Genomic DNA, 16,671 nt, shown 5'->3' with positions numbered 1-16,671 from the left:
CACATATCGATTTTCACCGGTCACGTATGGGGGCCATGTTTTGTTAGCTATTTCATTCCAAGCAGAATGAACAACGGTCGCGGGCCCAACAGTTGTAGAGAAATGGAGTTCTAATTTTAGTTGTTTACTGAAAATACGTAAAACTTATTTCGTATAGGGCTTGTGTTAGGTAGGGAGTTGTTATGGGAAAATAACAAAAAGGGATGAACGAAAATGGTCTTAGTTTGGACAAATGGGACTTTGAGGAGAATCCTAAAACTGAGGTCTTATGCACGTTAATTTGGTTCAGCATTTTTTCTATTGAACACGTAAAACAGTGTCTTTCAGCTTAATAAAAATTAATTAAACAAGTAATACAGTCACACAGGATAAGAATATCAGTGAAAGTGTTGAAAAACACACATTAGCGCAAATTCGTCCATGCGCTGGCTTAGGGTGCAGAGAGCAGCATTAGCAGCAGGCGCATAAATCAGTGAATGTAATGTATGCACAAGCAATTTCTAAAGACTGTATATTCCCATTTATTTGCCAGGTGCGGCTTATCGCTAAAAGCAAACTCGTCTGATAAGACGTCATTAGAATACAGTCTTGTTGGAATTCGAATCATAAGAAACAAATTACGCTACAGAGAGAAAGTTGCAAGAGCTGAGAGTCTATTTTACATGTGGATAAAGTGAAAGTCTTAGGGAAACGGTGAGAGAAGAGCGCTATTACTTGAAATTGGGGGAGGGGATTTCCGGATGGCCGGAAATCTGCTAGGAATGATTGCCGTGGTGAGGTATTCATTGAGAGAGACACTTGGGACATACGGAGTGAGGAGGGGCTCGCAATTGTCGAGACGACACGGCGCGGAAAGAGAGAAAGAGAGATCAGTGGCCGCAGTTGCGCTGTGAGAATTGACGTTAGGGACAGTCGGCTGTGTGATTCTTTCTTGGCTCTTGCTAAGAACGGTGTTTCCGTATCCCCTCGTGTAATGTTTCAAGGGCGCTTTCTCCTTAAAACGCCGACACCCTACTGCATCGAACGCGCCTATTATACAAGAAATCGGAAAACAGGAAAACCCAGCAGAGGCGACGACCTATATTCTTAAGATACTGTGAAAGGGCCGGGACGTAACGCTTAGCGAGGTCGCAATCCCGCGTCCCATTAGGGCTCGCCCGCTCGGAGTTGAGTCCTGAGCTGGTCTTCGCGGAGTACTAGGGCATTACAGCCGAGAGGCGCCTCAGGTCACTGGTGAACCTAGTGCATGAAGCACGGGATATAGCCGCATGTGTTGTTATTCTGCACATCTATGTGCCTAACTGGGTGCCTCATGAGATTTACCAAGAGCAATGTACCCTGGCGCTTTCGTTCGATCGGCCGGGCTGCACCGGCAGCACGCCCGGGCGGGGCCGTCGCTGCGGAGGTCGCTGCAAGGCAGGCGCTGACGCCGGGGCGCGCGGTGGCGCCCCCTGGTGCGCTCGGATGCTCTGGCGCTACCGTCTCGTCGCTCGATGCGCCCGGTTGGGTCTTGTGTTAACAGAGGGGGTATAATCCGACGGCCACAGACAGGTGCGCTTGTGCGAGGCCAGGATTAACCCAGCGTGATGGGTCCCACGCAATTGTCTTCGCCCCGAGAGACCAGACAAGAACAAAGTGGACAAACGTGTGAGAGGCGTGTGGGTGCGTCCCCACTAATTTTCACTGCGAAAATCAGCGAAAGCACATCATCACAGGTAATGGTTAAGCAAACGCTGGCGCTTCAGGTACCACTCGATGGGTGCGTCTCAGGCCTCGGTCCACCCAATGGGCGGCGTACCGGCGGCGCCCCAGGTCTGGAATTGATTACAACGAAGGCCCCGCGGACCGGTCAATCTATGGCGGCAAGACCCCGTCACCGGGTGCTTTTTCTGGGGGTGCGCATTGAACACGGGTCCCAGCTGTGGGACGGAACTCTCTCAGATAGTCTGTGCCGTTCCCAGTTTTAAGTTCGCGGTCAGAATGTTCTCGCTGTCGCTTCCGCGCGGCTGCCGGAACGTAGGTCGCCTCGGCAGTTACAGCTGAAGACCCACGATCGGACTTAATGGAATGGATACCTGTAATACCATTATAAGGACACATGTAAGTACTATCAAGGACCCGTATCTGTAATACGAATCCAGCAACATGCTTTAGCGTTTAGGCGGGCCCGAATGCTACGATTGACCAGAGAAAGCGTAAAAAAAATATCATCCGTCCAGTGGAAACAGAATTCTGTCGGAGGACGGACTTAACACTTAAATACAAGTACTTTAAGATAATGGATCGCAATGGAATACATTTACGGTTTGATGCGTTGCTTTTTCTTCAAAAGACAGATGACATCGCACTCTATCGAAAGTTATTTTCTTTAGCAACAGATTTGGATTACATATCACGTGCCACTTGGTTACCCTGACCCCTCACAATCGACAGGTGACTTACTTGCCGGCTGTGCCGGGGCTGCCGTGCGCGGGCGGAGCGTGCACAGTTGTACGGCATGGGCGTCGCGGCGGTGCGCACCGCGCGAGTCTTATGTATAGCCGAGCAAGCCTGCGCGCCCCAGTGAACTCGGTCCATTTTCTCCTAGGTGAGGCCTCCTGCTGGTACCGGCCGCGGGCGTGCGCGGCCCGGCTGGCGCTGCGCCGGGGCCCGACCCAAGTCGTCTCTGAAGGTAAATACAAATCTACAATACTGTCAGGGCCTTTATTTCTCTGTTAAACGACAGTAAGTTCGAACGTAAACGCGGTGTCTTCGAAGGTAGGCGCCGGTGTCCCTGCAAATCCACACTCTCAACACCCTAGTCCATAACAGAAAATTTTTCTAATTATGGACTCTTCTGATACAATATACACGCCATGAATGTGCAAAAAATGGGAATCGGCTCAGCTCGCATAAACTGGTCAACACAACAGTAGGTCCGTAGACAATCGTTCCGGAACTCGATGAGGAGTCTCTTGACACGACCTCGCAGCCACCGAGCGTCTCCTATTAGCTATTCCCAATTTCACCCTTGCATACATGTCGGGGCGATCGCTAACACTCACGGGGCACCATTTAAGATCTTGTAAGTCAATCGGCGTCGGTCTGTGCTAGCTAGGCGGTTCAAACGATTGGGAAAGAGAAAACTCGCGTTCCGCCGCGCACGCACGTCGGCCTAGGCCTGGGGTTGGGGCGAGTCGTCGGTCTGGAGAGGGCCTGTCGAGGTTAATCTCTACCTTTTGAAGGCGGGACAAGGCGGCGTGCTGGTTTAGCGTGATGTAGAGCCGCCCGCTGGGGTCCACCCGATCGTACGAGGCTGCTCTCTCATTGCTGTACTCTCGTGAGCGAGTACGCTGGGGGCGCGGGCCGGCGTCAGGGGCCCAGGCGCCGGCCGCTCCGCGTTGCCATTCACGACCAGGGGGTAAACGATCATCAGCATCCATGCATACCACCTCCACAATCCGGAAGCCGCATCCACGGACCCTACGCCAGAGTTTGTTAGTAACAGCCAACGTGGTCCGAGAGGGCTTGATCACTTTGTCATATGTCAACACACGACGCGAGTGGAGTCTCTGGCCTCCTGCGGTCCGGTGGCTGAGTCATGGTGGGGTTGTGTGACGGAGTCTTCAGAGTAACCGCTCAACCGAGTGGGCGCAGCACTTTGACGGAGCTGAGATGGGGCTTGATCGCTGTGCTCCGCGCCGCCCAGTCGCCCTCGACTCGGTGGGCCGTATTTTACTCACTTGATGGTGTTTGAGTGGTCTTTAATGATAGAGCGCCCGGCGCTAGGATAATCTTGTATCTCGGTAGGCCGTACTCGCACACCTGCACGGGGCGACCGGAGCGCTCGCCCATCCTGACGCCGGGTTGTATATCCTCACACCTCTTCCCGTCGAGACTTCTCTCTCTCTCTCGTCTCTCTTCTCTCTCTTCTCTCTCTCTCATCTCTCTCTCACCATCTCTCATCTTTCTCTCTCTCTGCTCTCTACTCTCTCTTTTCCTCTCTCTCTTCTCTCTCGTCTCTCTCCTCTCACTTCCCTCTCTCGCTAAGCCACTTTCTGCACGCTCCCGCACGGCTGACTATATAGCTAACACAGAAACCTTTACACAGCTACTACAACCCACAGCATAGTACAGCTTACTATAATACACAAGCATAGTTAAGCTACTAACATACACAGCATTAGTACAGCTACAAAATACTATACAGCATAGCCTCAGGCCTACTAATACACGAGCATAGTACGAGTACTACTAACAGGCCATAGTAAGCTACTACATACACAGCCATTAGTACAGTACGTACAATACACAGCATAGTACAGCTACTACATACACAGCATAGTACAGCTACTACAGTACACAGCAATAGAGTTTACAGCTACTCATACACAGCATAGTACAGCTACTACTTACACGCCTAGTACAGCGTACTACTATACCACAGCATAGTACAGCTACATAGATCACGCATAGTACAGCGTGACTTACATACACAGCATAGCTACAGTACTAATAGCACAGCATAGTACGAGCCATACATAACAGCATTAGTACAGGCTGAGGCTACATCACAGCATAGTTACAGCCTACTACATAACGCATAGCACATGCTATACATACACAGCATAGTACAGCATACTACATACACAGCATAGTACAAGCTTACTACATACAACAGCTTAGTACAGCTATACATACCAGCATAGTACAGCTACTACATACACAGATAGTACAGCAAACTACATACACAGCATAAGTACAGCTACTACGATACACAGCATAGTACCAGCCTACTATCATACAACAGCAGTTAGTACAAGCACTACCATACACAGCCATAGTACAGCTACTTACATTACCAGCGATAGCTACAGCTACTACATACACAGCAATAGTACAGCTGACTACAATTACACAGGCATAGCTACAGCCTGACTCATACACAGACATAGTACAGCTACTAAATACACAGCATGTACAGCTACTACATACACGCATAGCTACAGCTACTACATACACAGCATAGCACAGCTACTACATACACAGAATAGTTACAGCCTACTACATACACGAATAGCTACAGCTACTACATTACACAGCATTAGTAAGCTACTACATACACAGCATAGTACAGCTACTACATACACAGCAGCAAGAATAGCGATTCTCATCATCAAACGACCGCTTCAGTTTCAGGCTTTCAGACCTATTCACTTATAGTACTTCCAGTACAGCCTATAGCCTAGCAGCCAATGAGTATATATGTTATAGCTCAAATAGTCATTGAGCTTATTTAATTCACATTATAAATGCATCTCCAAGATCTAACTGAATGGTGCCACTAACGAGCTTCTACGGATTGGCATCGCAACGCTGGATCCTCGTTGTCACCGCACAGATCGGAACATTATTTCCCCGCTTGTTGACTGCTGAGACGAGACGCTACGCTCCTCTGTTTGACCTTGTGGACCTTCCTCCCACCCACCCCACTCGACCGCACCACCCCCCCCCCCCACCGCCCACCCCTACCCCGCCGCCGCGTCGGCCCCAATGGTGAAGAGTCCGCAGTCACGCCACAGCTGTAATACTAGTTATCTGTAGAGACGAGACGCTCACGTTATCTGTTTGCCTTACGCGACCCCCCCCCACACCCCTGCCGCCCCCATGTGACAGCACGTCCGGTCAGCTGCATGCTGATGTGTGTGTGTGTGCGGGGGTGGGGCGATCATAATGACAGGAAGAAGGACGCAAGTGTTAAACCTGATACTCTCGTGTTGATACGGCTGAGTGCAACCGTCATTTCAGCCGAGCCTACCACTGCTTCTTCTATAGAGATTTATTCGTTTCCTTATAGGGTACTTCTTACCTTCTATAGGGTACTTCTACCTCTCTATTAGGGTACTTCCATACCTTTTATAGGGATACTTCTACCTTCTATAGGGTACTTCTACCTTCTATAGAGTACTTCTAACGTCTATAGGGTACTTCTACCTTCTATAGGGTACTTCTACCTTCTATAGGGTACTTCTACCTTCTATAGGGTACTTCTACCTTCTATAGGTACTTCTACCTTCTATAGGGTACTTCTAGCATTCCTATGGGTACTGTCTACCTTTCTATAGGGGTAGTTTACTCCTTCTATAGGGTACTTCTACCTTCTATAGGGTACTTCTACCTTCTATAGGGTACTTCTACCTTCTATAGAGTACTTCTATACCTTCTCCCGACGTACCTTCTGCAGGGGAGAACGCACGACTCTATTGCGCAAGCGCGAGTAGAGGCGTCGCCCTCACATACGAAATGAAATAAATAAAACTTTGCTCTATATAAAGGTACTGTACACACACGAGTGTAGTCTCCTTACATAGGAAATGAAATGAAATGAATAAGACTTTGCTCTACATAAGGATACTGTACACACGAGTCTACGTAGTCCCTTTATATAGGAAATTACATAATAAATAAAAATCTCTTCTCGACATAAAGGGACTAGAACACACAAGCCAATAAAAGATACAAGACAATAACAGCACATACAACAAGCACAATAAACTTAGAAAATAACACAGGACATAAAGCGAGAGTACAATCTATTACAATCCAAAAACCGGAGCCGGCCTGATCCGAAAATCACAATTGATAACCATCACCTGGCCTTCCCGTTAAGTATACCATGCCTAGCACCACCGAACTAGCTATAAAATCAAGTACACCTATTCAGTTCTCGAACTGACGCGAAAATATAGGCACTATGAACGTAATTATAGGCACTCTCCCCCGCCCCGCGCTCGCACGAGCGAACACTTCACAGTTGATTACGTCGCCTGAACTGAAAACCACCCCAGATTTCATTTCGGCGCGTTTTGCGTCCATTGTGACGATGAGAAAAAGGCATAGAAACCTATATTTTCCCGCTGAAATTACGCAAGGTGTATGTATATACAACGACGACGACGGCGGCGTTAGAGAGCTCTTAACATGAAAAGACCGTCTCTATATGTGCGCTGGCTCCCTGTGTTTACGCCTCTCTCAAAATTCCTGCGCCCACATTCCCGCGTGTTTTAATCCTCACATTCACTGCCCCATTTTTTACCGATGGTGACTACACGAAGGTGAACTGAAGGCGAGCCTTCGTCGCTAATAACACACCAACACTGATACCAACAAAGAACGATTGTTCACCATAACATATCAGCCATATATACGGTCTTTATCATGCCTACGTGAAGCTATATATAGATATAGTATATTATATATATTATATATATATATATAATAATGTGTTTTTTGTGTGCGTGTTGCGTGCGTGCGTGTTTGTGTGCGCGTGTGCGTGCGTGCGAGACTCCGTGTCCGCGTGCGTGTGTGTATGGTGCGTGTGTGTGCGTGCTGGGTGGTGTTGCGTGTACGGCAGCACTTCAATGCGTGACCCAAAGGTGCTGTGACATTGAGCATGACACACTGCGCGCGCCTATAATACGCACGCGACGTGACCCTCATATCACAGACAGCACTCGGTAATCATCGTCAGCGCGCGAACGACCTGGGATGCTGCCGTAGTATATATAATACTATAATTGATATATGGATGTGTGTGTGTCGTGTGGTGTGTGTGTGTGCTGTGTGTGCGAGTGTGTGTGTGTGGTGTGTGTGATGTCTGTGTGTGCGCGCGTTGCTGTGACGTGCATGGCACGTTGCGTTTGCGTGCGTGTGCGATTTACTGCGACGAGAATCGTTTCCGACACAGCTTACGGCAGTGACGGCATCACTGTAATGTACTGCCGCAGTCAGCGACGACCCCCGTTGCAGGTGCTTATAGGCAATCAAATATTAGCAATCGTCACACACGCAAGCGGGCGCATATAGTGCACGAAGGCGTAAGATAGACTTCCTCTCAGCCAGCAAGCACACACCTGCTACGCCCGTCTATACTCCGTAGAAACACCTAAACGAGAATCTGTGTACGACCGAGACAACCAACAACGAGAGGACAGCCTCGACGGCGGACGCGCCATCAATGACTTCTTTAGTTCGTGCAGCACCTATTCCTGGTAATCCCCCTTTCCCTGCATTCTCCGTGCCCACCCTCCCTCCCCCCCCCGCGCCAGCGCCCGAGATGACTACCGTGCGTGTGTGGATGGATGGTGGGATGGATCGGACGCGCTCCGGGTATGAACGGATTTGCACATGTTGCGCCGGGCCCCGTGCGGCCAGCACGAGGCACATGTGGCCACCAGTTTCAATAATTAATGGATGGGATTAATAAACTGACAACTTGTCAGTAGGCCTATACTAGCAATACCAGCGCAAGTAGTCTTAATGTTTTGGAATTTGACCTAAGTAACCACTTCCACTTCAATGACACCGTTCAATACACCGCTAGCAATACATAGGCCCGGCACGCCATTGTGCATGCCACAAATACACAGTAGATAGGAGAGGCTAAGAAATGCGTGATCACAGAAATTCCAGAAAGCGCTCCACTTGTTGTCGCAGCACTAGCGGAAGAAATAAAATCCTAAAGCCATGATATCTCTCGGGCATCTGTGTGTAGGCTGAATGATCACTTGCTTCGAGATATACGTCTTGCCATACTTCTTGGTTACTCAGCGATACATTTACACGAATTATATGAAAATCCTGTTCGAACTTTGCCGCAAATTTCCCATGAGCGATTTGTAAACGGAGACCGAACATGCGGAAATTCCCTAACGCTCATTATATCTTTGACCTCAATCACCGATAGTCGCCGGTGCTGACGTCACTGTTGCTGCCGAGAATCGCATAGCTCGCTCGTTTTGGAGTTGGGCAGGCGGATGCAACTTCCTCCAGAGTGCACATTGCGTGCCGCCATTGCTCATGTACTGTGTGTCCGCTTTACAAATCGGCTTTCATGGGAAAATTGCCGTGCAAATTCGAAACAGGGATTTTGTCATATAAGTTCTGGTCGGGCTAAAGGTGTGGCTGGTACAAGTTGGCAAAACGTATATTCTCGAACAATGACCCATACAGCTACACACAGATGCCTAATCATAGGGTTTTGAGTTTATTTCTCCTCTAGTGCGTGCCGACAAAAGTGGGAGGGTATCTGGACATTTCTTGTGATCACGCTTTGCTTCTTCTCCGATCTTACTGTGTATTTGTGCTATGCCACAGTATGGCGTGCGGTCCTATGTGTCTGCAGCGGGTGATATTGAGACCGCCGTGTTGAAGTGAAAGTTATTAGGTCAAATCAAACATTAAGACATATTGCTCCGGAGTACTGTAGTAGTAGCTACTGACAAGTTGTATTTATTAACCATCATTTTATTATTGAAACGGTCCAAGTGGCTGTGGTGGCACGGCTCGTGTGCATTGCATCATGTTCGCGGGGGACGCTGATTGTCCGACGCGTTAGAGTCGTCGGACGCCTGCCATATATCACTGTACTACTACTACTGTTGTTGCTGCTGCTGTGTTTTGTTGTGCTGCTGCTGACTACTGCCTAGCTAACTGCTGGTTATTGTTGGCTGCTGCTTGCTACTGCTGTTGCATGTTGTTTGTTGTTGTTGCTGTTTGCTCATCTGCCGTGTTGTTGATGCTGCCTTGCTGTGCTGTTGCATGCTGCTGTCGCGTGTTGGTCGTTGCGCTGCTTGCCCTGCTATGCTACTAGTGCTGTTTTGTTCGTGCTGTGGCTGTTGCTGTTGTTGCTGCTAGCTTGGCCCCCGCCCCACCCCCGCTAATCCCCGCCTCTTCCCCGCCTTCTTCCCCTGCCAGCCCTGGCTCTGGGAGCCCTCCCCCTCTGAGCTACGCAGCTGCTCTCCCCTCCGGCATCCCCCCTCGCTAACTCCGCTCCCTGCACGCATCCTTTTCTTTTCACCCTCTCCCCTGGCTGCCTCCTCCCTACGGCCTCCACCTCCTAGCCCTCTGACCTCTCTCCTCCCTCCCTCCTCTCCTCCCCCTCTCCCCCCCCTGGTCTGCTCCACTGCCCCACCCGCCCCCACCCTCTCCTTTCACTACCTTCCTCTCCTGCTTCCTCTGCTTCTCTCCCTCACGAGGCTATACGCCCTTAACTACTCCTGCTGCCCCGCCCTCCTCCCCCCCTCTCTGTCGCTCGCCCCCTTCTCCTCCCTCCCCATTCTCTGCCCTTACCCCCCGTAAGGCCTTACCCTCGCTCCCGCTCCCTCCCCCGTAGGACATTCCTTCCCTTACTCCCATCCCCCCTCCGTGCCGCGTCTTGCTACCCTTACCTCCTTTCTCCCCCGCCTCTCCCTATGCCCTCTCCCATTCCCCGTACCTGGGGGGTCCCCTCCCCTGCTCCTCTTTATCCAGCTTCCATGCTGCTGCTCCGCCGGCCCCCCTCCCTCCCCTTTGTAGGCGGGCGCCTTGCCTGGCACCCTGCTCCCCTCGCCCTGCCTAGCCCTCCTCCGTTGCCGTGGCGGGGGGTGCCTCCCCTCGGTCTCTCCCCCCCGCTAGCTCGTCCTCCCGGTACCCCTCGCTAATCCTGTACCTACCTTCACACTTCCTGACCCTTACGTGCCCCCCGTCTGACCCTACCCTCGTTACCCCCTAACACCTGCCCCCTCCCATACCCTCGCCTCTACCTACTCTCAGTGCTCGCCGTCCTGCTCCTCTCGGCCCCTCTTCCCCCTTCTCTGTGCTGCGCCCCGCTGCCCCTCTCCGCGCGGGCCCCCCCTCCTTGTCCGTGCTCGCCCTACTCTGGGCTGCCCTTGCTTCCGCCCCCCCTCCCCCCTGCCCGCTCTTGCTCTTTCCCCCTACTCCACTGCATGCTTACTGCCTAAGCGCCTCCTAACCAGTGCGTCGCCTCCCCGGGCTGCTGGCCCCTTTCGTGCTGCTATCTCTGCTCCCCCTGCTACTACTTCCCCTGCCCTCCCTTGCCGCTTCACCCTCTGCCCTGCTTACCACTTCCTGGCGCCTTCTCTTCCTGTGGCCGCCCCACCCTCTCCTAGCTACTCCCTAGCCAGCCCTTGCCCTCCTTCTACCTCACTCCTTGTGCCCTCCCTTGACTATTTCTTGCTCTTCCTGCCCTTCCCTTCCCGCTCTCTCTACCTGCTCGTGCTTCCCGTCCTGGCCCCCCTACTTTCTACTAGCCGCATACTACGCCGTATGCCTACTACTGCTGGCTGCTGGCGTAACTGACTAGCTACTGTGGAATTTTGCTTGAGCTGGCTGATGCGTGCCTGTTACTGCGTGCTGCGTTTACGTGCTGCTGTGCGTATCGCGCTACTACTACTAACCACTACAGAACCCGGTGATCGGCTCTGCCATAATTCGCTCCACTCAGTTGATGACGGGACTATTAGTTACGAGTCTGAGTAGCAGACAGCGTAAAATTATTACTATGCAAGCGACGAAGAAAGCGGGCGCAGGCCTAGTATTCATCAGGCATGCGTCTGCAGGTGCAGTGTGTGCAGCCAGGGAGGTAGGGAAGAATGGACAGAATCAATAAAATAAAAATAAAAATAATTTGTCATTATCTACCCCTGGTGTGCACGTATAGCAACAGATTTGGTGTGATTAGCTCTAGAACTATAGCCCTTCGTCTGCCCACAGGTAACCCTGTAGCACAGGCACCTGTGGCAGAGCGACGGGCTATAATTCTAGAGCTAGGGGGTGTCGTGTGAGCAAAAGCCGATAAAACATCACGTAAGTCGGTGATCGGCGATGGCACGGACAGGTAATGTTACCTGACCCTTTGATCATCATTCACGGCCGGCCTCCACCATGCACGTGCCACGCAATCATAATTAGCACCTGTCGCTTGTATTATTATTACACATAATACACAGTCGTCACGAGTCACCTCTCGAAAAACATTATAAGACGCCGTAACCGACACGTCTCGTGCATCACCGCTCGCTTTAAACGGCGATTAGCAGTACAGGGTGTACGTATAGCAGCAGACTGTGCGTGATAATATGCTATCGCTATATATAGTAGTAGGTGTATATATTATGATATATATGATATTAAATATAATATAACATGAGAGTGAGAGGGAGAGGAGATGAGAGAAAGAGAGAAAGAGTGATACGTGTGGCGATTCACGTATACGCACTGTTGCGAACGTTTTCAATGGGGACAGGTGCACGGGTTCAGCAACGAACGAACGCACGAAATAAAATGGGCCACTGACTGACATGTTCACCCATAAAATGCCAAATGGCATTGCACTACAGAAAATCTCAATAATTATGCCCGAGATGGGCATGAGTTATTTACATTCGTCTGTGCGGCATTATTTAGCACGGACAACTAGACACGAGTAGAGCGCTCTGATTACTACCTAGTTCCGACGTGAATACAGACAGGGGTAACAATGAACGCGTATACGGTAAACCTACCTGCCTTACACCAGACAACCCTGCATACGCTATAGTTATCAAGTGCTAATAGCAGGAGGGTCATAATATAAACAGCGTCTATATAGTGTATATAATATAGACACTGTCTAGATTATATAGATAGTGTATATATAATATAGACAGTGTCTAGATTATATAAAATTAGATACGCATAGTGTGTATATTACGACATTCCTGCAGTGCTAATAGCATATCTATAGATACCACTATCAGTCACAACCATTATATACGGATAGAGTTTCGTGCAACTTCGTGCATAGCTCTAGTACTATATAGCCCTTGTTGCCCCGGGCCTGTGGCAACAAGGGCTATATGCCTACTTAGTACTAGAGCTACTTCATGCACTGCTGCAAAAGCTACTCCCACGTCTACATCCAAATACACCACATACGACACGAGGGGGTAACACAGTGCGCACTACTTGGGCACACGTGTAGACTATACCGTAGATAACACCAGCAGCGAATAATGACAAATTCTGAATGAATAACATTAATAACAAATAAGGAATAAGAAATAATGACACATTTGTCATTAATCACACCTAATAACGCCTGTTTTGATCAAGCTAATTAACGCCGTGTTAAAACACTCCGCCAGCAGCGAACGACGAAAAAACTGGCTTTCAACTAACTACCTGCCAGTAGCTTGGCAGATATACGCGCAGGTACTAATTACGGGTAGGTATTATGTACTAATTAGTCATTTCAGCTAGGTATTAGGTATTAATTACAGGTAGGTATTAGTTATTGATCACAGGTGAGCCGCCAGCCTTTCCCCACGCATATTTCAGTATATGAACGAGGGAGCCCCCACCACCAGGGAGTGTATAGGCTTAATCAACACGAGCCTGGGCTACCCCGGGGCCTAATCACCTGCTGCCCCGATAATGATTATTACTACTTCTGGCCGCAATAATAATACATACTTAAATGAAATAAAATATCGAACAATACCTATCGCTACCATAATGATGTAAGTGTTGTATATACTTCATATATATATATATATATATATATATTACAGGCCATCGATCGCATTGCTTTTATAATTAATCGTGAACTATTTCCTGCACGTCACTAGAGCCAATATATATCTCATCAAATAATATAATACATAATATATATAATAAATATACAATTATATATAATACAATACACTTAAAAATGAGAACAATCGAAGGTTTCAATTTACAAGTTGGATTCCGCATTCTCTTTATTCCAGTTTTCAGGCCTTCGAACGTGAAAAAGTATGCAGGGCTTTAAGAGCGCTTAAGTACACGAGGAAAATGACAGCTGCCAATCACCGACGAAATTACAAGGAGAGAGAGAGAGAGAGAGAGGGGTGGAGAGACGAGGGGAAGAGAGGACGAGAGAGAGAGCCTCTGCGCGCGAGAGATGAACGAGAGAGAGAGAGAGAGAGAGAGAGAGAAAGAGAGAGAGAGAGAGAGCGAGAGAGCTATGATAATAATACCCCTGTCAGTATTACCGAACCTTGCCTTGACAGATATATACACGCAGAGAAAGTCGTCCCATATAAGTCCATCTATAAGTCGCAGCAAACCGCACACGCGCGCGGGGGCAGGCTATATCGCAACCCGTATAATTACGAAAACCTGTACGAGGTTTAGCGACTTAGAGACTCGGTAAACAGCCGTCGAGGCGCGAGGCCGTAATAAGAGCATATTATCTCATATTTGCGCATCGTCTGCCAGCGCACGTACGCGCGCGTGCGCAAGCGACACTGCTCCACCGCACACGTCATTACTCCCGACTCCCGCCGACATTACGATCCCGTTTCCGGTCCGAAATTGTCGGAATCAAAGTTGAAAATTTCGCTCCGTCGGCAAATAGTGAAAAATCTCCGACAGGAAGTCGTGCGCGACGTCGTCGCCTGTATTTACGGCTACAGCAGCGCCGCGGTCGGCTGACGCAAATAACAGCTCGAAATGCCGACGTTTTCGGATATAGTTTCAGATAATTATGCGAACGCGGTGTTGAGAGACACGACAACGCGTAATTTGCACATGAATTGCCTTGTTACTATCTAATGTCGCCGCCGCTGCAGCGTCATCCGACCGACAGGTTTCAATGATTGCGGTTACTGCCAATGATCTAATAAAAAACGTGTAAAGGTGAACAACCCAGTAGTTAAACAGTATTGTGTAGTAGTTTGCATTGATTTTTTTGTATTTTGTGTAGTTGGGAGTTTTTTAGTATTTTTTTAGTTACACACGGCACACGTGATGCTATACGCACAGTATTGTGTAATTAGTTACACACAGATAGTTATCTGGCCAGTACGGACTATACGTAATTATAAGGAGTCTATCAATACCGATAGACTATAGATCCATAGTCTATTGATAGTCTGTTGATAGACTCCTGTAATTAGTATTATTATTAAATCCTTATTGCATGTAATCAAGAGCTAATGATACCTCTTTATGTGTTATTACGGTATTGTTAGCTCTTGATGTAATGCATAATTGCATGTACTGAATTAGCCATGTACAACGTAGTTAGTAGCCGCCCCCCGCTACGATCACAACAACTCGCATTCCACGCAAATAATAGAATATTATTATTCAACTCCTGCAGATATGCACAAAGAGGCTTCACATTCACTCTATCGCAGCTGCGTGACGAGAACCAACTGCGTACTTTGTTGACGCATGACGTATAGGTTAGAGCAGGGACACGTGTTATTTACCTTGTACCATGGCTCCTTCGCGCCCCCGCGGACTCCCGCACTGAAGCTGACCGCCCGCCTCGGCACCTCCTGCGTGCTCTTGCTTCTGAACAACATGGTGACGACTCTCCTTCTCTCTCTCTCTTCCTCTGTCTCTCTCTTTCTCTCTCCGGTTATCGAGTAACGCACTCGCTCGCAATGTCTCACCGGTAAAACTCACGCAGCCTGCGCTATAGGTAGAAACGCAGCTATGTGTTCGAGATGACACACCGTCTCTATCCGATCTCACTGCCAAGCTACTCGCCGCTTTACTCACTTATAGCCAACGAGTTCTATTATCCTAACGATCACTTATCCTTCCACGTGTCCGACTGGCACTGTTTGCCGTACGCGCGCGTCCAGTGCGATCAGTTTTGGTCAAGTCCGCGCTTGCAAGTGGGAAATGCAGGCGTCCGTGCATCAACTATATGTGTGTGCCAGCGTTCAGTATAGACGCATGCCTTGTGCGAACGCAGGGCGCGTGTGTATGTAGCAGTTCCGGAAAAAATGATTCCAGTCGTGGTCAGCGGCGGCTGCAACAATGGGGCAGTTCATCCGGGGAGTTCGTTTTCGTTCAGGGTGGGACAATGCTCGGCAATCATATATCACACACGAAACACGGAAAACAGTTTTGCTAGCCACGCGTTAGGCGCTATGAGCCTAGTAAATGAAAGCAGTGCACATCCGCGCGCGCACACCGTGGGGGTCAACACCCAGAGTAGCGCTTCGATAGTACGTCGCCTGTGCACCACACCAGTGTAGCGCTTCGCTAGTACGTCGCCTGTGCAGTGTATATAAGATATAAGATACAAGTGCGGCAATGAGCGCCCGATCTCTCTCTCTCTCTGCCTCTCTGTGTGTGTCTCTCTCTCTCTCTCTCTCTCTCTCTCTCTCTCTGCCTATGTGTGTCTCTCTCTCTCTCTCTCTCTCTCTCGCGTGTGCGAGCACGGCAGCGTGGCAGTCCGACCTCGATGCTCGCTCCAACTGACGACTTTCACTCGCGCACGCCAGCCACAGATGCAGCGCGCGACAGACACGCGTGACTGGTGCGGGCAGCGACACACGCACACACGCTGTGTGTGTGTTGCAACGATCTTGTGCAAATCTTCTATAGCTACACAATGCTGCTCATCCACGCGACACGGCACCGCCAAACTCACATAATATGCGGAGTCTCGGTTTTCAGGCGAGACATATAGTCGGGTAGACTGACCAGTGCACCCACGCGACACCGCCAAACTCACATATGCTGGTGTTCGGTCACAATTGTCCAACAAGAGATAGTCGGGTAGACTGCCAGTGCACCCACGCGACACCGCCAAACTCACATATGCTGGTGTTCGGTCACAATTGTCCAACAAGAGATAGTCGGGTAGACTGCCAGTGCACCCACGCGACACCGCCAAACTCACATATGCTGGTGTTCGGTCACAATTGTCCAACAAGAGATAGTCGGGTAGACTGCCAGTGCACCCACGCGACACCGCCAAACTCACATATGCTGGTGTTCGGTCACAATTGTCCAACAAGAGATAGTCGGGTAGACTGCCAGTGCACCCACGCGACACCGCCAAACTCACATATGCTGGTGTTCGGT

The 16,671-nt window shown here is 49.6% G+C and overlaps 1 protein-coding gene across 2 annotated transcripts in view; it reads right to left on the bottom strand.

Annotated features, from left to right (window-relative positions):
- Positions 1-16,671, bottom strand: part of LOC106806365 — a 138,178-nt gene that overhangs the window by 71,257 nt on the left and 50,250 nt on the right. Inside the window, exon 1 of one of the 2 annotated variants that reach the window (XM_014808277.1) lies at positions 15,057-16,653. The exons of the other annotated variant lie outside the window; for it this stretch is intronic. Coding sequence (XP_014663763.1) covers positions 15,057-15,152 — 96 coding nt within the window. The 5' untranslated portion in view covers positions 15,153-16,653. Of the gene's footprint in view, positions 1-15,056; positions 16,654-16,671 lie in introns of those variants that run through there. 2 annotated transcript variants of the gene reach the window in all.

The sequence above is a fragment of the Priapulus caudatus genome, unplaced genomic scaffold, assembly GCF_000485595.1.
Source record: "Priapulus caudatus unplaced genomic scaffold, Priapulus_caudatus-5.0.1 Scaffold156, whole genome shotgun sequence".
Lineage (NCBI taxonomy): Eukaryota > Metazoa > Priapulida > Priapulimorpha > Priapulimorphida > Priapulidae > Priapulus > Priapulus caudatus.
This window is presented reverse-complemented; position numbering and strand designations above follow the sequence as displayed.